The sequence below is a fragment of the Engystomops pustulosus genome, chromosome 4 (genome assembly GCF_040894005.1).
Source record: "Engystomops pustulosus chromosome 4, aEngPut4.maternal, whole genome shotgun sequence".
Taxonomy (NCBI): Eukaryota; Metazoa; Chordata; class Amphibia; order Anura; family Leptodactylidae; genus Engystomops; species Engystomops pustulosus.
The window spans coordinates 208,461,256-208,483,342 of NC_092414.1; the positions used below are offsets into that span (position 1 = coordinate 208,461,256).

Sequence of the window (22,087 nt, forward strand, 5' to 3'; positions counted from 1 at the left end):
GAGAAGTAACTATGTTCACAAGGATCTTCCTTCTCCCTCCAGCATCACAATACTCAGGACTGGAGAAGACATGTTGTATGGATGGTATGCATAAAAACCCCATGGGTCATACCTGTGAACGTCGAACACGCCATATTCAGGATGGACAAAAATGTATCGACGCTTTCCTGGACTGCTGCAAACACATCCAAAAGCAAATAGAACTTGAGAAAGAACTTCATAAAGATGATGACGATGCAAGAAGTAAGGATATTATACTCATAAAGCAGGAGATGTAAGCGAAGTGGCAGGTTTATTTTTAGCTGACTTAAGCTGATAATTTTTTATGTGGACAGCACATGTTTTATACTTCTCTATTTTGCTTCATTTTGCCAATTGTGCGCCAACCTCCTCCTCCATATTTAGACTGGTTCATGAGAGAAGAAATATGAAGGAAGAAAGATAACTTTCACCTCAAGAAACTCTCCTTTTTCGACAATTCATACTTTTTTTGAGTGGTTCCATAACAACAAATCGAGGACCTTTTGTCCTTGTCTGTAGATTTGACCTTGAATGCTACAGTCCGACTTGAAAGTTGGCCACTTAACCACGGCTATTGCCCATTCACATTTATGGAGGCACCAACAATAGTTGCATCTATTTGCTATGTTCAGTGCTCCCATATACTAAGATGAAGTGTCACGCATGCTTGGCCAACTCTAATTTTCTAGTCATCAGGAAAGGGTTCAAGGAGTATGGGTCCTGGAGTTAGGATCAACTTCTGCATTGTATTTATGACATATCCAGTCATTGGGGCTTATTTAGCAAGGTTCCTGCGGACGCACTTTGCTCGGATAGTCCAACGATTTCCAATCTGCGCCGCATTTAGCAGAGGATTTTGGCGCACGTGATCGGATTTTGGTGCATTGCCGCTGGGTTTCATGTGACGCAAATTTGGGGGGGGGGGTCAGGCCGTTGGACGATCCAACTGATTCGGACAAAGTGCGGGATTTAACTTTGAAATTGTGTCACAAGCCAAGCACTAACATGCATTGGGAAGAAGAAGGTGAACTCCGGCGGACCTGAGCGGGGAAGCGACACATGTAGGATATCGGGCAGAGTTCACGTGGGGGTCGGGTAAGTGAATGCGCCTCATTATGTCCATGAGATAACCCCTTAAGAAGTTCCTCTGTTGAGGAGCATTTGGTGTAGTAGTTTTCTAATCAAACCCATAATTTTCTCAAATTTCTAGTCTCATTGCTACTGTAGGAATGACCCTCACATTTATTGTCAAAATCGAACATGAAATTGAGTGGTTGCCATTTAATTTCTCTCATCTAACACACTACATGTACTTTTTTAAGGATAACTATTTTTGTCCATCAGGTGATGACGACAGCGATTACATTGAGGATGCGGATATTATGGTCAGGTCACACTTTCCAATAAGCTGGCTCTGGAAAATACAGACCATGAATGAGCGGCCAGATGATAAAGGGTGAGTATAACTTATGGCGTGTCAAGTCGTTAATCTAGGGATTATGAAATCGATGGGCTTTAGTTATGAAAGTTCATCATAATATTAAAATGTTGTGTGGTCCGGTCTTCAAAGCCGAGCAGCTTATTGGTTTCCCAGTTATATAAATAGTGATGAGTGGTACCAAATTTTGTGGCACAAACAGACCTATAACCTGAAAACACATCATTATTCAGGATCTGTGTTCATATTCAGGTAGCTACCAGCCCCTTTGCAACCAAAGAAATGACCTCTCTAGGCATGCCTGTTATTGAATGGTCTGGACATGCGACTTTGCATGCATGTCCAGATGCCATTACACACAGGAGTCAGCTAGAGAAAGCTTGCTACTCATCATAGGTTCAGTCATCTAGGCAGGGAATAGCAGAGGGGCACTGACGTGTATAGAAGAGGCTTCTATTATTAGGAACAGGTGGAAATCTGTAATAAGTGCCCTTGTCAAGGAGATATTAATTGTGAATGTATAAGATTGGTTTAACTACAGGGTAATTACAAACTTTGTAGAAATATATGGCATCCATTGAAGCGTCCAGGCCTCATTTACAACATCCTGGACATCCTTACAACCTGATAAACTCTGACCTGCAGAATGTTCTCTGGTGACCTCAAAAGCCATTTGGTCACCTCTCCCCTGCACCTACCCCCACCCCTGCATCTAGGAATTTGGAAACAAGGAACTGTTTAAATATTCCTGGACTCTCCCCCCTCATTAACACTTTGCCCAATTGTGAATGACCCTCTGGACTAACTAATGAATGGGAGGTTCTGAAATCTGAACCAAACTGTAAAGATATAAAACAATATGAAATCCAGGAATTGGTGTTCACATTTTGGGGGCTGCTTGACAAGCGGAATGTGTCCCTTATTTCTCCCACCTCCAGGGATCAGGATTTACATTAAGTTGTAAGTTTCTGTTATTTTTCTCCCTTTTTATTTTATAACTGTTTTGCCGTGTTGTGTGTCATTTTATTCTGTAATTCTTTTGTTTTTAATATCTTTTTTATGCACTGACCAACTTTTCGTGATTAAAGCTTTTCACTTTAATTTTGGTCCCTGTATGCTCTGCGAACTCATAGCCTTGTGAAGTGTGGTTAACTGTGTGACTGCTGGAGTGCTGAGTGTGACAAGGTGACTGCTTGAGAGCAAGAGTTGATGTAGAGTGGGATACTTATTGGTCCCGGTATAAATGCAATAAGTGGTGGCAGCGGGTCTGGTTCTGGTGCTGGAGCTGTATGAGGTGTGATTTAGGCTCAATTTGTGTCCTGAGTGAAAGGTGAGCGCAAGTTTGAGTAGGCTAAATTAACCCGTATAGTTGCACCCCACGTCACGTGACGAGGCGGCGGCGTCCTCGCCGTGACAAATTGGTGGCAGCGGTGGGATGAATTCATTTTTGTCAGAGCATTAAGTGTTGGGATTAAGTAACTAACCCCTGCACTTAAGGACTAGTGGAATCCTTGCGAGGAGTACCCTAGTTTTACACGGACCAATTCAGTGCTGTTCTAAGACACACGTGCAAACAGTTTCCCTTCCCCGTTTTTCTTTTCTATCTTTTATTTGGCAAAGTTTGCACTCAGTGATGGCAACCATCTACAAGAGACAGAGCGAGGAGGCTCTAGTCCACCTCTGTGAGCAGAGAGGTATCGACCCGGCTGACAAGTCCAAAGAGCTGCTGGTTTGTGCTTTGATGGAGCAAGATGCAGAGCAAGGATCTGGCACGGCTCAAGGGAGCCAAGATATGGACATTAATCCTGGAAAAGTTTCCCCTGAGGCTACCCACAGCAGGAGCCCTCAGGAAGGCATGGATGTGTCTCTACAAATGGCCCTACAGCAGCTAGGTGAATGTGATCCTAGCCTGCGCCTGCAGCTTATCCTTCAATTTAATCAGGCGGCCGCAGCGCGAGAGAAGGAGAGAGTGGCCGCAGAGCGAGAGAAGGAGAGAGCGGCCGCAGAGCGAGAGGAGAGAGCAGCCGCAGAGCGTGAGCGCCAGGCTGATAGAGAATTCAGGCTGGAAATGGCGCGTATTGAAAGGGGTATCAATTCTGTGCAACCCCAATCCCAAGATGTAGACCCCAAAAGACCTCGTCAAGAACGTTTTCCAGTACTGGACAAGGATGGGGACTTGGACATTTTTCTGCGGTCTTTTGAGAAGACCTGCAGACAATACCATCTGCCCCGTGAGCAGTGGGCACAGTATTTGAGCCCAGGGCTAAGAGGCAAAGCCCTGGAAGTATTTGCTGACCTTCCTCTTGAGCTTGATGAGGACTATGATGCTATAAAAGCTGCTTTGATTAAAAAGTACAACTTAACTCCAGAGGTGTATCGCAAGAAATTCCGGAGTGTAAAGCGAGAAACAACTGCGAGCTACGCTGATACAGTAGGCAACTTACGGACTACCTTTCTACAGTGGACCCGAGGACTTTCTGTCAACAGCCGTGAGGACCTGGAGGATCTCATGATAAAAGATCAGTTTCTGCACATTTGTCCTGTGGATGTACGACAGTTTGTTTGTGACAGGGAGCCTAAAACTGCGGATGAAGCTGCGCAGATTGCAGACTCCTACACCGCCAACCGGATGCCTGAAGCCAAGAGGGAAACATCCCCCCAAAGGTCCACCAGCTGGAAGGAGAAACAAGCCAGGACAACATCACAACCTTCTGTCTTCAAAGTGGGTGAGAACATTACACTGAGGGAGTCTATAAATCAGGGGGATATGCGCAAATGTTTTATTTGTAACAAAGTGGGTCATCTGAGGTCTGCGTGCCCAGAGAGAGGGGCAACTGTCTACTCTACAGTACCAGTAGTCATGCTGCTTTCTGGTGATATGGACAAGTTACAGCACCATATGCAGACTGTGATAGTGGGTGATAGAGTCACCCAGGGATGAAGAGACTCAGGGGCAAGTTATTCATTGGTTCGTCCTGAGGTTATAAACCCTAAGGACATCATTCCAGAAAAGACTTTGCCTGTGAAGGGGATAACCGGATGCCATCCAGGAGTGCCCGTTGCCAAGGTTTTTATGGACTGGGGTTCTGGTAGAGGTATCAGACAAGTGGGAGTGTCACAAGAATTGCCTGTGGATGTATTGTTGGGAAATGATTTGGGAAAAATGACAACTGTGTATGTGCCTGATGTACAACAATCATATGAGAAAATGGGCAGAAGCCCAAGGGGACTGGTCTGGGAAGGAGGACAGGATAGCAAGAGCAAGGCTATGCCTGCTCCAGAACCAGAGGTGTCCCAGTATGAGGAAGCTAGGGGGGAGGGGGTGGTGAATGGGCCCCCAGAGATAACCCTGCAGTCAGCAGATATGGTGAAGGGTGTGAGAGGCTGCCAAGATGGAGTCTCTGAATCTGCACCTCAAAGCTCTAAGGTCCTGAGTGTGGATCTGGTGGAGGCCATTACTCAAGGAGAGGTCCTAGAGCAGACAAGAGGTGTCAAGATGAGTAGGGCTCAGAGCATGAGCCACAAAGATGCCTCTACTCAGATTGGGGAGATGCAGTGTGTCTATGAGTCAAAGACAGCGTGTACACTAGAACCAGTGCTGAGAGAGGAGACTGGGGTCCACAGTGAGGTCGGGTTCCTAGTGATGAGTGTTGCCAGTGCAGTTTTGGGGAACGATCAGAAAGGGGAGCAGGGGCATAGGGATTCTCAGGAGAGCGTTCAGTCAGTGGTCCAACCTAAGCCCTGTAGTATAAATGATAAAGAGAGGGACTCTAATAGCTGTACAGTGGGAAAACCAAAACACAATGTAACTGGGTACAGTAGTCCTACACTTAACTCCATTGGCATTTCATCCAGCAGGGAGAGGGTTAACCATTTCACACTTGGTAGAGGGGACACAGAACTTAGTGTTTCTGCAGCGCAAAGCCATAAAGTCAGCAGGGGGACCCAGCACAGTGGTGTACAAGTGACCAGGGGAGATATTACTTGGCCTTATACACAGGACAAAGGACCAGATGGTTGATGTGCCCAGGTAATCACATCTTATGGCAATGATTCTTACGGTACTGAACTTCTGTAATGTATTATTGGTAATTGGCTTGGGAAAATTTAAAATGGCGTGGGTCATTTCAAATTTGCCCAATCTTGAAAGGGGGAGGTGTCAAGGAGATATTAATTGTGAATGTATAAGATTGGTTTAACTACAGGGTAATTACAAACTTTGTAGAAATATATGGCATCCATTGAAGCGTCCAGGCCTCTTTTACAACATCCTGGACATCCTTACAACCTGATAAACTCTGACCTGCAGAATGTTCTCTGGTGACCTCAAAAGCCATTTGGTCACCTCTCCCCTGCACCTACCCCCACCCCTGCATCTAGGAATTTGGAAACAAGGAACTGTTTAAATATTCCTGGACTCTCCCCCCTCATTAACACTTTGCCCAATTGTGAATGACCCTCTGGACTAACTAATGAATGGGAGGTTCTGAAATCTGAACCAAACTGAGAAGTTATAAAACAATATGAAATCCAAGAATTGGCGTTCACATTTTGGGGGCTGCTTGACAAGCTGAGTGTGTCCCTTATTTCTCCCACCTCCAGGGATCAGGATTTACATTAAGTTGTAAGTTTCTGTTATTTTTCTCCCTTTTTATTTTATAACAGTTTTGCCGTGTTGTGTGTCATTTTATTTTATAATTCTTTTGTTTTTAATATCTTTTTTATGCACTGACCAACTTTTCGTGATTAAAGCTTTTCACTTTAATTTTGGTCCCTGTATGCTCTGCGAACTCATAGCCTTGTGAAGTGTGGTTAACTGTGTGACTGCTGGAGTGCTGAGTGTGACAAGGTGACTGCTTGAGAGCAAGAGTTGATGTAGAGTGGGATACTTATTGGTCCCGGTATAAATGCAATAAGTGGTGGCAGCGGGTCTGGTTCTGGTGCTGGAGCTGTATGAGGTGTGATTTAGGCTCAATTTGTGTCCTGAGTGAAAGGTGAGCGCAAGTTTGAGTAGGCTAAATTAACCCGTATAGTTGCACCCCACGTCACGTGACGAGGCGGCGGCGTCCTCGCCGTGACAGCCCTTATATGGGCACTTTGAAGAATTGCACTGCGATTTTACCACTGCACTTTTTTTTAATGGATGCTTGAAATTGGAATATAAATCCATTCCACGAGGTTAGTTTTTGTTTTCTTAATAAGATTACTTAAAGAGGACCTGTCACTCCCATATTGGACACTAGGAGCTGCTTACTTAAGTGAGCAGCTGCTAGTGCTTAAACAAACGCTGCAGTGTTAGAGTGATAGCGTTACCGGAAACCTCCCGTAACACTATCTAACACTGCGGCGTTGTACAATGTAAACGCTGGACCGCTCGCAAATCGGTCCGATGTATTCATGAGGTGGCGGTCCGGGGCACTGCCTCTTCCCTGGACCACCTCACTCACTCCATAGGCTGACGGTGACTGCTTCGAGTCATGCAGCAGTCACCGCCCCTAATCATGCCCCAGCCCCGCCCCCTCATGAATACATCAGACAGCTTTGAGAGCGGTCCGGCGTTTACATTGTACAACGCCGCAGTGTTAGATAGTGTTACGGGAGGTTTCCGGTAACGCTATCACTCTAACACTGCAGCGTTTGTTTAAGCACTAGCAGCTGCTCACTTAAAGGGGTATTCTCGTCTGGGCATTCACATTCAGTTTCATTAATCTGCCATATGTAAACATTTCTTCAATTAGATGTTATTAAAAAAAATGTTTCTGTGTGAAGATAATTTCTCATAAATGTAGCCATGTTGTCCCTTAGAAACGAGATGGCTTCCTCGGATACGGCCACCTCTGATGGAGTGATTGCACAAAGAAACAAAAGTTTATTGTATATAAAATATCCGGGAGTTACTACATGTCGCACAGGCACTCTGTGGTAATGATTGCTGAATACTGGTGGTCCGGCCGGACTCTATAGCGCAAGTCTGGCCACCACTGCCAGAGTGTGACGTGGTCGTAACCGAGGAAGCTATCTGGTTTCTAAGAGACAACATGGCTACATTTATGAGAAATTATCTTCACACAGGAACATTTCTTTTAATAACATCTAATTGAAGAAATGTTTACATAAGGCAAATGAATTTAATTAAAGGTAAATGCCTTTATGGGAATACCCCTTTAAGTAAGCAGCTCCTAGTGTCCAATATGGGAGTGACAGGTCCTCTTTAAGTAATCTTACTAAGAAAACAAAAACTAACCTCGTGGAATGGATTTATATTCCAATTTCAAGCATCCATTAAAAAAAAAGTGCAGTGGTAAAATCGCAGTGCAATTCTTCAAAGTGCCCATATAAGGGCACTTATTACAGATTTCCACCTGTTCCTAATAATAGAAGCCTCTTCTATACACGTCAGTGCCCCTCTGCTATTCCCTGCCTAGATGACTGAACCTATGATGAGTAGCAAGCTTTCTCTAGCTGACTCCTGTGTGTAATGGCATCTGGACATGCATGCAAAGTCGCATGTCCAGACCATTCAATAACAGGCATGCCTAGAGAGGTCATTTCTTTGGTTGCAAAGGGGCTGGTAGCTACCTGAATATGAACACAGATCCTGAATAATGATGTGTTTTCAGGTTATAGGTCTGTTTGTGCTTTCCAGTAGCGCTATCACTGCTGAATTTGTTTAAGCACTAGGAGCTGCTAACTTTAGTAAGCAGCTCCTAGTGCCAATTTATGGGTGACAGGTCCTCTTTAAAGGGGCTACCAAATCGGAAACATTTGGAATAGGTCGGAGGTAATAGCCAGCCCATAAAAACAACCTCACATCTTTCTTTGTTTTTGGAGCCTTTGAAATTTCTGGTTTAATTTTCCCACCACCTATAACGTATCCAAGGTAAGAGGTTTTTTTTCTAAGCTATGGTGTGGTATGATATAAATAAAGCTTCATTATGAAATTATCATTATTAAGGTTTTTACATAGTGTTTTTTTTTTTTTTACTTTTTAACAGAGTTTCAAGCAAATCTTTTAAAATTCACCTACCAGATTCAATCACCACATGGGAGGTTCTGGCTGTAAGTCTGGCTGAAAATAAAGGTAAGTTACTTCTTTTTATTTTTTTTCGTACTCATTTCAATGTGATGATACATTATGGATTCTTACTAAAATGAATCTGCAAATTCTCGATGCTTTGAATGTACAGATCCGGTATCATCCTATATATGATATGGAAGAATAAACTGCTATAGACCATATACACTCACCGGCCACTTTATTAGGTACACCATGCTAGTAACGGGTTGGACCCCCTTTTGCCTTCAGAACGGCCTCAATTCTTCGTGGCATAGATTCAACAAGGTGCTGGAAGCTCCTCAGAGATTTTGGTCCATATTGACATGATGGCATCACACAGTTGCCGCAGATTTGTCGGCTGCACATCCATGATGCGAATCTCCCCTTCCACCACATCCCAAAGATGCTCTATTGGATTGAGATCTGGTGACTGTGGAGGCCATTTGTGTCCAGTGAACTCATTGTCATGTTCAAGAAACCAGTCTGAGATGATTCCAGCTTTATGACATGGCACTTTATCCTGCTGAAAGATGTTGCTGAGAGATGTTGGGTACGTTGTGGTCATAAAGGGATGGACATGGTCAGCAACAATACTCAGGTAGGCTGTGGCGTTGCAACGATGTCAATTGGTAGCAAGGGGCCCAAAGAGTGCCAAGAAAATATTCCCCACACCATGACAAAACCACCACCAGCCTGAACCATTGATACAAGGCAGGATGGATCCATGCTTTCAGGTTGTTGATGCCAAATTCTGACCCTACCATCCGAATGTCGCAGCAGAAATCGAGACTCATCAGACCAGGCAACGTTTTTCCAATCTTCTACTGTCCAATTTCGATGAGCTTGTGCAAATTGTAGCCTCAGTTTTCTGTTCTTATCTGAAAGGAGTGGCACCCGGTGTGGTCTTCTGCTGCTGTAGCCCATCTGCCTCAAAGTTCTACATACTGTGCGTTCAGCGATGCTCTTCTGCCTACCTTGGTTGTAACGGGTGGCGATTTGAGTCACTGTTGCCTTTCTATCAGCTCGAACCAGTTTGCCCATTCTCCTCTGACCTCTGGCATCAACAAGGCATTTCCGCCCACAGAACTGCCGCTCACTGGATGTGTTTTCTTTTTCGGACCATTCTCTGTAAACCCTAGAGATGGTTGTGCGTGAAAATCCCAGTAGATCAGCAGATTCTAAAAAACTCAGACCAGCCCTTCTGGCACCAACAACCATGCCGTTCATGCCGTTAAAAGGCAATCAAATCACCATTCTTCCCCATACTGATGCTCAGTTTGAACTGCAGGAGATTGTCTTGACCATGTCTACATGCCTAAATGCACTGAGTTGCCGTCATGTGATTGGCTGATTAGAAATTAAGTGTTAACGAGCAGTTGGACAGGTGTACCTAATAAAGTGCCCGGTGAGTGTATATAGAGGTCATTGTACAGGGAGGGGGAGGAGATAAGCTGTGACATCATCTATCATCAGTAGTGATGTAATGATGGGTCAGTGTTATCTATATAGAGGTCATTGTACAGGGAGGGGGAGGAAATAAGCTGTGACATCATCTATTGTCAGTAGTGATGTAATGATGGGTCAGTGTTATCTATATAGAGGTCATTGTACAGGGAGGGGGAGGAGATAAGCTGTGACATCATCTATTGTCAGTAGTGATGTAATGATGGGTCAGTGTTATCTATATAGATGTCATTGTACAGGGAGGGGGAGGAGATAAGCTGTGACATCATCTATTGTCAGTAGTGATGTAATGATGGGTCAGTGTTATCTATATAGAGGTCATTGTACAGAGAGGAGGAGATAAGCTGTGACTTCATCTATTGTCAGTAGTGATGTAATAATGGGTCAGTGTTATCTATATAGAGGTCATTGTACAGGGAGGGGGAGGAGATAAGCTGTGACATCATCTATTGTCAGTAGTGATGTAATGATGGGTCAGTGTTACCTATATAGAGGTCATTGTACAGGAAGGGGGGAGGAGATAAGCTGTGACATCATCTATTGTCAGTAGTGATGTAATGATGGGTCAGTGTTATCTATATAGAGGTCATTGTACAGGGAGGGGGAGATAAGCTGTGACATCATCTATTGTCAGTAGTGATGTAATGATGGGTCAGTGTTATTTATATAGAGGTCATTGTACAGGGAGGGGGAGGAGATAAGCTGTGACATCATCTATTGTCAGTAGTGATGTAATGATGGGTCAGTGTTATCTATATAGAGGTCATTGTACAGGGAGGGGGAGGAGATAAGCTGTGACATCATCTATTGTCAGTAGTGATGTAATGATGGGTCAGTGTTATCTATATAGAGGTCATTGTACAGAGAGGAGGAGATAAGCTGTGACATCATCTATTGTCAGTAGTGATGTAATGATGGTTCAGTGTTATCTATATAGAGGTCATTGTACAGAGAGGAGGAGATAAGCTGTGACATCATCTATTGTCAGTAGTGATGTAATGATTGGTCAGTGTTATCTATATAGAGGTCATTGTACAGGGAGGGGGGGAGATAAGCTGTGACATCATCTATTGTCAGTAGTGATGTAATGATGGGTCAGTGTTATCTGTATAGATGTCATTGTACAGGGAGGGGGAGGAGATAAGCTGTGACATCATCTATTGTCAGTAGTGATGTAATGATGGGTCAGTGTTATCTATATAGAGGTCATTGTACAGAGAGGAGGAGATAAGCTGTGACTTCATCTATTGTCAGTAGTGATGTAATGATTGGTCAGTGTTATCTATATAGAGGTCATTGTACAGGGAGGGGGGGAGATAAGCTGTGACATCATCTATTGTCAGTAGTGATGTAATGATGGGTCAGTGTTATCTGTATAGATGTCATTGTACAGGGAGGGGGAGGAGATAAGCTGTGACATCATCTATTGTCAGTAGTGATGTAATGATGGGTCAGTGTTATCTATATAGAGGTCATTGTACAGGGAGGGGGAGGAGATAAGCTGTGACATCATCTATTGTCAGTAGTGATGTAATGATGGGTCAGTGTTATCTATATAGAGGTCATTGTACAGGGAGGGGGAGTGGATAAGCTGTGACTTCATCTATTGTCAGTAGTGATGTAATGATGGGTCAGTGTTATCTATATAGAGGTCATTGTACAGGGAGGAGGAGGAGATAAGCTGTGACATCATCTATTGTCAGTAGTGATGTAATGATGGGTCAGTGTTATCTATATAGAGGTCATTGTACAGGGAGGGGGAGGAAATAAGCTGTGACATCATCTATTGTCAGTAGTGATGTAATGATGGGTCAGTGTTATCTATATAGAGGTCATTGTACAGGGAGGGGGAGGAAATAAGCTGTGACATCATCTATTGTCAGTAGTGATGTAATGATGGGTCAGTGTTATCTATATAGAGGTCATTGTACAGGGAGGGGGAGGAGATAAGCTGTGACATCATCTATTGTCAGTAGTGATGTAATGATGGGTCAGTGTTATCTATATAGAGGTCATTGTACAGGGAGGGGGAGGGGATAAGCTGTGACATCATCTATTGTCAGTAGTGATGTAATAATGGGTCAGTGTTATCTATATAGAGGTCATTGTACAGGGAGGGGGAGGAGATAAGCTGTGACATCATCTATTGTCAGTCAGTAGTGATGTAATGATGGGTCAGTGTTATCTATATAGAGGTCATTGTACAGGAAGGGGGGAGGAGATAAGCTGTGACATCATCTATTGTCAGTAGTGATGTAATGATGGGTCAGTGTTATCTATATAGAGGTCATTGTACAGGAAGGGGGGAGGAGACAAGCTGTGACATCATCTATTGTCAGTAGTGATGTAATGATGGGTCAGTGTTATCTATATAGAGGTCATTGTACAGAGAGGAGGAGATAAGCTGTGACATCATCTATTGTCAGTAGTGATGTAATGATGTGTCAGTGTTATCTATATAGAGGTCATTGTACAGGGACGGGGAGGAGATAAGCTGTGACATCATCAGAATAGTGAGTGCAGCTCTGGAGTTTTTTACAGGATGTAACTCAGAATTGGTAAAGGATGGATAATATCATATATGAACACAGTTTCTCAGCATTTGAGATAGGTTTTAAATTTTTCATCTGAGATTCTCTCCTGACTTCTCCTGGCAGGTATCTGTGTGTCCAAACCTCATAATATTCAGGTGATGATGAACTTCTTCATTGATCTGAGGCTTCCTTATTCTGTGGTGAGAAATGAGCAAATAGAGATACGAGCCATTCTCTACAACTACGGCAACAGTGAACTTAAGGCAAGTTATCCAGAGTAGTGATTTAAAAATAGATCCAATGTTCATGACACCATGAAAACTGCCAGATCAGAACATTTTAAATTATTCTTTATTCCGAAGCTTAATAACATGTGGGCTGTAGATTGTCAAGTTCAGGCCTCAACTGTCTCTTCTCTTAGTGGTTAAATCATGATAAGAACCATTGCTTAAAAACATATATAGAGGGAAACACCACAGTGAACAAGTTGGGTGACCTGTGTGTATGTTTATGGTGGTTGCATAATACAGAGATCTGCACCTAAACAAGAGCGGGAGCTTCTTACTCTACAAGTCAGTTTGCTGCCCAAAATTCCTAGCCTGACATATCTACAGATGCTTCACGAGAGGCACCAAAGGTTGATCAGAGGACACATCTATACTAGCAAAGAAGTACATTGAAGCAGTAGTCACAGGTGCCTTTCAGCACATCGGCACTGCAATGGCAGTGAGCACCACCCATGCACGCCAATGCTATAAACATGAAGCCCCACCTCTCCACATTGACAAATAAACCGGGCACATTGGACAAGGATAACTTAGTGACGGCAGCCAATAGTAGCCCTCCCTACGGGTGCTAGGAATCAAAGATGTACAGGTATACAAATAAGGGCCATATAGAACCCTGTGAACCAGATATAGGGTATTATTACAGATATAATTCTCTACCCTTATGCAGAGAGGAAGGGGTAGAGACAAATAAATGTAGACCTCCATAGAAGAAAGTCCAAGGATTCCATGAAAACAGCGTTGATCATATTGGGGCACATTTACTAAGTGTCTGCACACTGCATTGCCATCGGGTTTCCCGACTATTTCCGATTTGTGCCACATTTAACAGGGGTTTTTGGTGCCTGTGATTGGATTTTGGCACAATCGCGCCGACTTTCATGCAACACAAATCGGGGGGCGTGGCCGTAGGACAACCCGACTGATTCAGACTAAGCGCAGGATTTAAAATTCAAATTGTGTCGCAAGACAATGAACTCACATACAGCGGGAAGAAGAAGGTGAACTCCGGCGGACCTCAGCGGGGAAGCGACACATGCAGGATGTCGGGGGCACGATCTTAGTGAATCGCGGCAGACTTCATCCTCGTCGGATAACGTACCTCGTGGATCCCGACAGGACCGGATGAGTAAATGTGCCCCAATGTTTGTAGAACCTGGCACCAGAGTAATAGATCAACTCCTTGACCCGAGTCACAGCAGGTCCCTATATGAGGCCATCATAACTTCCCATCAAAAATATTGTATGGCAGGCATGCTACACCGAAACTTATTACAGACACCATGCGTAACTGATAGAGTCAACCAGTTTTTCAGTAGCCATCACAAGAATTTAACATTACTCTCTCTGGGTCACTACCCAATCAAATTGGAGGTGGAACCGATTCTATGCCCTGAAACGTAATACACATAAAGGGGGATATTTATCAGGGCCTCTGCACCACATCAGTGAATGTTGCAACTTGAAGCTTTGGGTTTTTATCTCATTGAGACTTTTTACGAAAACCCGCAAACATATGAAAAAGTCTCAAAAACAAACCACGAAGAATGAGCACATCTATCTAAGCAAATTTTCTCCACCAAACTCTTGTTTTTTTGTTTTTGGCTCTTGCTAATTATCTAAAACATTATATTCCCAGAAAATTCCTGTAAACACTTTCACTTCTCACACATCTTTTTTTTCTTTTGGTTAAGGCTCGTGTACACTGGACCTACAATGAAAAGTTTTGCAGTCTCTCCACGGCCAAGAAGAAGTTTCGCCAAGAAGTAGTCGTCAAACCTCAGTCTTCGGTGGCCGTACCCTTTGTTATTATCCCCTTAGAACTGGGAGAACATGAAATTGAGGTGAAGGCAGCTGGGCAATATGTAGATGATGGTGTGAAGAAAATGCTTAAGGTTGTGGTAAGTAACAAAGAAAGATATTACTCAGGGATTACATTCCTGCTTGCTCAAGGTCTGCTAGGTGTGAACTGTGTTTTTGTGTTTCTTTGTGACCCTTGGTCTGATTATTCCAATCTTTCTATCCTAACTTGTTGCCTGCCTGGATTTGGACCATGCACAACCGCTACCTATCCTGACCTCAGTATGCCTTCTGCTTTCATCTTCTGCCTTTAGTGATGCCTGCCGGCATCACCAAGTTAGTGTGGCAAATCGGTTGGACTCCTGTCCCCTTTACATAACCATTGATTCTCATGAGACTGGTTTGTAAAAGAGGAGTTATGGAGCATTGGAAGAAGAAGAACAGTTAGCTTTGATGTGCCCAGATGATTCTTGGTTCATGACATTCTCACCATTCTACCAGATATGACTAGGGATGAATGTATATGAACAACAATGGGGCTCATTTACTAAGGGTCCCTCAGAAACATTTTTGTTGGGTTTCCTGACGATTTACGTTTTGCGCCGAATTGCCCTGTTTTTTTGGCGAACACGATTGAATTGTGTCTCATTGGCACCGGATTGCACGTGGCAGAAATGTGGGGGGGCGTGGCCGACGGACAACCGAACGGATTCAAGCACTCACATGCACCAGGAAAAAGCAGGTGAACCCCGGTGAACCTCGGGACAGAAGCGACGGATGCAGGAACTCGGGCGCACAATCTTCCTGAATCGCACCAGACACGAATCCTCATAGGACAACACGCCACGTATCACGACAGGACCAGGTAAGTAAATCTGCCCCAATGGTTTGTGTCTATGCCGGTGGCTTTTAAAAAGGTAACAACCACGACAAGCGCAAGCACCAATCAAAGGTTTTTGGATTCAGGTTTGGTTCGAGTACCCGAATCACACATTTTCTCAAGGTTCAGTCGAACCAATTGAACCCTTATTATTATTATTATTTTTATTCAGTTGAACCCTTATTAGGTACACTCATCCCCGAACATCATTTAGTTTTCCATAAATTTCTTGTTTCTTTCTGCAGCCAGAAGGAAGACGTCTAGAACAAGCTCTGAAATCTGTCGTTTTGGATCCACAGTTAAAAGGTTTGTAAATTTTGTTCTTTAGACTCACTGAAAACTTTATTTTAAACATTTTTTTTAGATAAAAACAATGGGGTATATTTATTAAGTAGGCAAAAATTAAGTAACACTAAATGGTGTTAATCTTCCCCTGGTTTATCGCAGTGTCTGATTCTGAATTACACGTCACATATTTTCACCCTTAGTATTTTGGGAAGGATGGGGAATAAATATAGCAAGAATATAAATATCGTGTCACACATCTAAAAAACCACTGAAATAAGATATAAGACAAGAGATGTGCAAAATAGACACTAAGAATTTTATTGGGTACAACATTAAAATACACTTAAAAAGCCCAATGAAGGGTACACACCACATAACAATCCCCAGTACAAAATTAATAGATAGATCTAAAGGTAAGTAGATTAAAGTGCACAGTGTATATGTCACACATGAATCCGGACCATAAATATATAAATAGAATAGAGATTAAATATGCATAGGTAGCTGTCATAGACAATGATACATATACTAGATCCAGATCTGAATAAAGTGCAATGCATAGACATACAAACGGCTACATTACCAAATGAGCAATTGAATCTGGGGATGGATGAACGCCCATATTTTCACCCTTACAATGACTTGGTTTACACAGGAGGAGTCCAAGAAGAACGGGTCACAGCAGTCGATACCAAAAATGTGGTCCCCAATACAAAGGTTTCCACCATAGTTACCATTCAAGGTGAGTTCTGATTAAACAACCTACCTCTTATATAAACAGTGCATGTATAGTACTTACAGATTGGATAATAATCTCTATAAATAATCAGGATTGCCTCATCTCATGACTTCTTATCCCTAATAACCAGGAAGTACAATAAGTGAAATGGTAGAGAAAACGCTGGAGGGCAAATTCATGACTGATTTGTTTAAAGCCCCTTTTGGATGTGCGGAGCAGAACATGGTTAGAGTGACGGCCCCCCTGATAGCCGTACATTTCATGGATTCCAGTCAACAGTGGGAAAAAGTAGGAGTAGATCGTAGGGACCAGGCCCTTGAGTACATCAAACAAGGTAAGATATTATTTTACAATAATACTTTTTTTCTATTCTTGTTTCTAGGAAGTCACCATTATAGAGTATTTACTTGTGTATTTTGTACTGAAAGTCGCTATGTAATATATAAAGCTGAGTGTATGTTTGTGTGTGTATGTGTGTATGTCCGCTAAAAGAAATTACACCATTGCATTTATAATCACCAAATTTTGCACAGATGCTGATGCTGAGGCAGTTAGAAGCTGAGCCATGATTGGTTAACATTTTGCCACATGTCAATAATATAAGCTCTGAGCTTTGATTGGTTACTATAGGCAATGAGTATAAAAGCTTATGTGTGAGGTAAGATGGATAGAGACAGAGATAAAGGCAGGGAGAGTAAGCGAGTGAGAGAGAGACAGGCAGGGAGATTAAGAGAAAGGCAGGGAGAGTGAGTGATAAAGTGACAGGCAGGGAGAGTGAGCGGGTGAGAGAGAGACAGGCATGGAGTTTAAGAGAAAGCCAGGGAGAGTGAGTGACAGAGAGACAGGAAATGAGAGTGAGTAAGTGACAGAGAGAAAGGCAGGGAGAGTGAGAGACAGACAGGAAGAGTGAGAGACAGTGAGGAAGAGTGAGTGAGAGACAGTCAGAGAGTCAGGGAGAGTGAGTGAGAGACAGAAAGACAGGCAGGAAGAGTGAGTGAGAGACAGGATGGGAGAGTGAGTGACAGACAGAGAGACAGGAAGGGAGAGTGACAGGTAGAAAGAGAGGCAGACAGGGAGAGTAAGTGATTGATAGAGAGAAAGGCAGGGAGGGAGATTGAGTGAGTGACAGAGTGACAGACAGATGGGCAGGCAGGGAGAGTGAGAGACAGGCAGGAAGAGTGAGAGACAGGTAGGGAGAGTGAGTGAGAGACAGAAAGACAGGCCGGGACAGTGAGTGAGAGACAGGAGGGGAGAGTGGGTGACAGACAGAAAGAGAGACAGGAAGAGTGAGTGATTGATAGAGAGAAAGGCAGGGAGGGAGAGGGAGTGACAGAGAGACAGTCAGGGAAAGTGAGTGACAGACAGAGCGACAGGCAGGGAGAGTGAGTGATTGATAGAGAGAAAGGCAGGGAGGGAGATTGAGTGAGTGACAGAGAGACAGACAGGGAGAGTGAGAGACAGGTAGAGAGAGCGAGTGAGAGACAGTAAGGGAGAGGGAGTGAGAGAAAGAGAGACAGGCAGGGAGAGTGAGAGACAGGTAGGGAGAGTGAGTGAGAGACAGGAAGGGAGAGGGAGTGAGTGACAGAGAGACAGACAGGGAGAGTGAGAGATAGAGGGGCAGGCAGGGAGAGTGAGAGAACGGTAGGGAGAGTGAGTGATTGAGTGAGAGACAGAGATACAGATAGGGAGATTAAGAGACAGTTAGAGAGAGAGTGAGTGAGAGGCAGTAAGGGAGAGGGATTCAGAGAAAGAGAGACAGGCAGGGAGATTGAGAGAGAGACAGAGAAACAGGCAGGGAGAGTGAGAGACAGGTAGAGAGAGTGAGTGAGAGACAGGAAGGGAGAGGGAGTGAGTGACAGAGAGACAGACAGGGAGAGTGAGAGATAGAGGGGCAGGCAGGGAGAGTGAGAGACAGGTAGGGAGAGTGAGTGATTGAGTGAGAGACAGAGATACAGATAGGGAGATTGAGAGACAGGTAGAGAGAGAGTGAGTGAGAGGCAGTAAGGGAGAGGGATTCAGAGAAAGAGAGACAGGCAGGGAGAGTGAGAGAGAGACAGAGAAACAGACAGGGAGAGTGAGAGACAGGTAGAGAAAGTGAGTGAGAGACAGAAAGACAGGCAGGGAGAGTGAGTGAGTGAGTGAGAGACAGAGATACAGGTAGGGAGATTGAGAGACAGGTAGAGAGAGTGAGTGAGAGACAGTGAGGGAGAGGGAGTGAGAGAAAGAGAGACAGGCAGGGAGAGTAAGAGACAGGTAGGGAGAGTGAGAGAGAGACAGAGAAATGGGAAGGGAGAGTAAGAGACAGGTAGAGAGAGTAAGTGAAAGACAGGAAGGGAGAGGGAGTGAGAGACAGAGAGACAGTAGGGAGAGTGAGAGACAGAGAAACAGACAGGGAGAGTTAGTGAGAGACAGGCAGAAAGAGTGAGTTAGAGGCAGGCAGGGAGAGTTAGAGGCAGACAGGGATAGATAGATACATGGATAGATATAAAATATATTTTTGTTTACCGATTCTATTTTGTTATAGCTTAGGGGGCATTCACATATTTAGTTTTTCTGATGCAGTTTTCAAAGCCAAAAGCAAGCAGGTGTGAATGATGATGGCTTAGCACATACCAACGAAAGGTGCTGCTCCTCCTCCTTTTTGCAGTCAACTCCTGGTTTGGACATCAAAAACTGCATCTGAAAAACGGAATGATTGAACACACCCTAAAAGCTATTATTTACTATACCGGGCAATGACGGGATCTACAGCTAGTTTCAAATAAAAAAAAAAAACTGTCAAAACTTTTTGTGGGTTGACTTGTTGATCCAATAAGAGACTAAATAAGACTTAAGACTGCATAAGAGACTGTGATCCCCCATCTTGCTATCTGCCTATCAATATTTCTATTTAAGCTGTTATGGAGTCATGGCTAGAGATGAGCGAGCACTAAAATGCTCGGGTACTCGTTATTCGAGACAAACTTTTCCCGATGCTCGAGTGCTCGTCTCGAATAACGAGCCCCATTGAAGTCAATGGGAGACTCAAGCATTTTTCAAGGGGACCAAGGCTCTGCACAGGGAAGCTTGGCCAAACACCTGGGAACCTCAGAAAAGGATGGAAACACCACGGAAATGGACAGGAAACAGCAGGGGCAGCATGCATAGATGCCTCTGAGGCTGCTTAATCGCACCATTATGCCAAAATTATGGGCAACAGCATGGCCATGACAGAGTGACCGAATGAGGCAAGATAGCATCTAAAACATGCAATAATTGACCCTGACACTATAGGGGACAGCACGCAGAGGCAGCGGCAGCAGTGTCAGGCTAGAGAGTCTCATGGCGACATACCCTAAATGGACTCAGGCTTCAAACCAATAGGTGGCAGAGAGGAACCAAAGGAGGTGAGCAAGAAGCGCTGAAATGATTTCCTATGTGCACAAAAGGTTGACGGTATATTTAGTCGATAACACAGCATGGTGGCGACATAGTGACCAAGTTCCATAACGTATCTGGTGAAACACCCGAAAAATGAGCCTGACACAGCTCTTTTGATAAGGGGACGACATGTGGAGGCAGCCATGGAGACGACTTCCATGATTAAGAGCGACAGTATGGGGCATTCATATGGGGCGACAGATGGGCCGAGTTCCACTATGTATCTGGTGAAACACCTGAAAATTCTGCCTGACACAGCTCGTTTGATAAGGGGATGATGTGCTGCATATCCTCTCGTGCTCCAGCGTCTGGGGTATAGAGAGTTGAAATGAGATATTGGTGGACGCTGTGGAGGATCGTGGAGGCAAAATGGACAGGAAACAGCAGGGGCAGCATGCATGGATGCCTCTGAGGCTGCCTAATCTTGGGATGGAGCTGGCGGTCCACTGCCAGGCGAGCTTTCGACTGTCCAAGCCCCTGTCTCTCGGCTCCTCCCCACCCAAAATGGGCCTGGGGGCCAGAAGTGTTTACTTTGAAAAAATTATAATTTTCAAAGCAGGCCGGGTCGTTTGAATATTTCACCTAGGAATAATGGAATAGCATAGTGGTTCTATTTTTAATTGTTTTTACGGAAATGGTTCCATGATTAAGAGCGACAGTATGGGGCATCCATATTGCGCTGCTATGATTGCAACTTCAGGTCTCCAGCATGGCGACGACAGATGGGCCGAGTTCCACTATGTATCTGGTGAAACACCTGAAAATTCTGCCTGACACAGCTCGTTTGATAAGGAGACCATGTATGGAGGCAGTGAACTAGTAGTAGATTAAAGGTGCTGCAGTTAAAACTATGTTAGTTGGATCTTGAGATGGAGCTGGCGCTCCGCTGCCAGGCGAGCTTTCGCCTATCCAAGCCCCTGTCTCTCGGCTACTCCCCAAACAGCACTTCTAAGAACCTTTTGTATAAGATCAAGTGTAGTAGCGTTCTTATAAGTTTGGGATAAGGCAGGTGAGGGGAATGTAAACAGATGCGCAAGAAGCGCTGAAATAATATCGGTAAATGATAAAAGTTTGCCAGTATATTTTGTGGATTACACAGCAGGGTGGCGACAAAGTTAACAAGTTTGATGTGGAATCCATGAAAACAACCCAAAATTCTGCCTGACACAGTTCGTTTGATAAGGAGACCATGTATGGAGGCAGCTATATGGACGACTTTTGGAGGCAGCTATGGCGATGACGTGTGGAGGTAGTAATGGAGACAACGTGTGGAGCCAGCTAAAAAGACGACATGTGGCGGCTCCTATGGAGACAATTTAATTTCGATAGTGCTTGTATGTGGCAGTCCAAAAAAGTTTTCAAACCAGAGGAGCAGGTAGGTGGTCCTCCAGAAAAATTAAATAAATTGAGTGCCTGTATGTGGCAGTCCAAAAAAGTTTTCAAACCAGAGGAGCAGGTAGGTGGTCCTCCAGAAAAATTAAATAGATTGAGTGCCTGTATGTGGCACTCCCAAAAATTGATTAAAACAGAGGACCGGGTAGATGGCCCTCCAGAAAAATTAAATACATAGAGTACTATAGCTAGAGCTATAGGAGGAGTGCATACATTATTCAAGTTGAGCTTCTTTCACCTGGTGGAGAATGAAAATCCGGAGAAATCCAGGCTTTATTCATCTTAATAAGCGTCAGCCTGTCAGCGCGTGTACGCTTATCGGTGATGATGCCACCAGCTGCACTGAAAACCCGCTCGAACAACACGCTAGCGGCAGGGCAGGCAAGAACCTCCAAGGCATACAGCGCCAGTTCGTGCCACATGTCCAGCTTTGAAACCCAGTAGTTGTAGGGAGCTGTGTGATCATTTAGGACGATGGTATGGTCAGCTACGTACTCCCTCACCATCTTTCTGTAAAGATCAGCCCTACTCTGCCAAGACTGGGGACAGGTGACAGTGTCTTGCTGGGGTGACATAAAGCTGGCAAAAGCCTTGTAAAGCGTACCCTTGCCAGTGCTGGACAAGCTGCCTGCTCGCCTACTCTCCCTCGCTACTTGTCCCGCAGAACTACGCACTCTGCCGCTAGCGCTGTCAGAAGGGAAATACTGTTTCAGCTTGTGCACCAGGGCCTGCTGGTATTCATGCATTCTCACACTCCTTTCCTCTCC

The 22,087-nt window shown here is 44.3% G+C and overlaps 2 protein-coding genes across 2 annotated transcripts in view; both read left to right on the forward strand.

Moving 5' to 3' along the window:
* The window catches only part of LOC140128232 (A.superbus venom factor 1-like), a 177,922-nt gene that overhangs the window by 32,357 nt on the left and 123,478 nt on the right, over window positions 1-22,087 (forward strand). The gene's annotated exons all lie outside the window — the stretch shown is intronic.
* Window positions 1-22,087, forward strand: part of LOC140125845 (venom factor-like) — a 57,860-nt gene that overhangs the window by 22,247 nt on the left and 13,526 nt on the right. Inside the window, exons 13-21 of the mRNA XM_072144721.1 lie at window positions 43-243; window positions 1,366-1,477; window positions 8,455-8,540; window positions 12,638-12,777; window positions 14,496-14,702; window positions 15,727-15,787; window positions 16,425-16,511; window positions 16,639-16,842; window positions 16,891-16,907. Coding sequence (XP_072000822.1) covers window positions 43-243; window positions 1,366-1,477; window positions 8,455-8,540; window positions 12,638-12,777; window positions 14,496-14,702; window positions 15,727-15,787; window positions 16,425-16,511; window positions 16,639-16,842; window positions 16,891-16,907 — 1,115 coding nt within the window. The remainder of the gene's footprint in view (window positions 1-42; window positions 244-1,365; window positions 1,478-8,454; window positions 8,541-12,637; window positions 12,778-14,495; window positions 14,703-15,726; window positions 15,788-16,424; window positions 16,512-16,638; window positions 16,843-16,890; window positions 16,908-22,087) is intronic.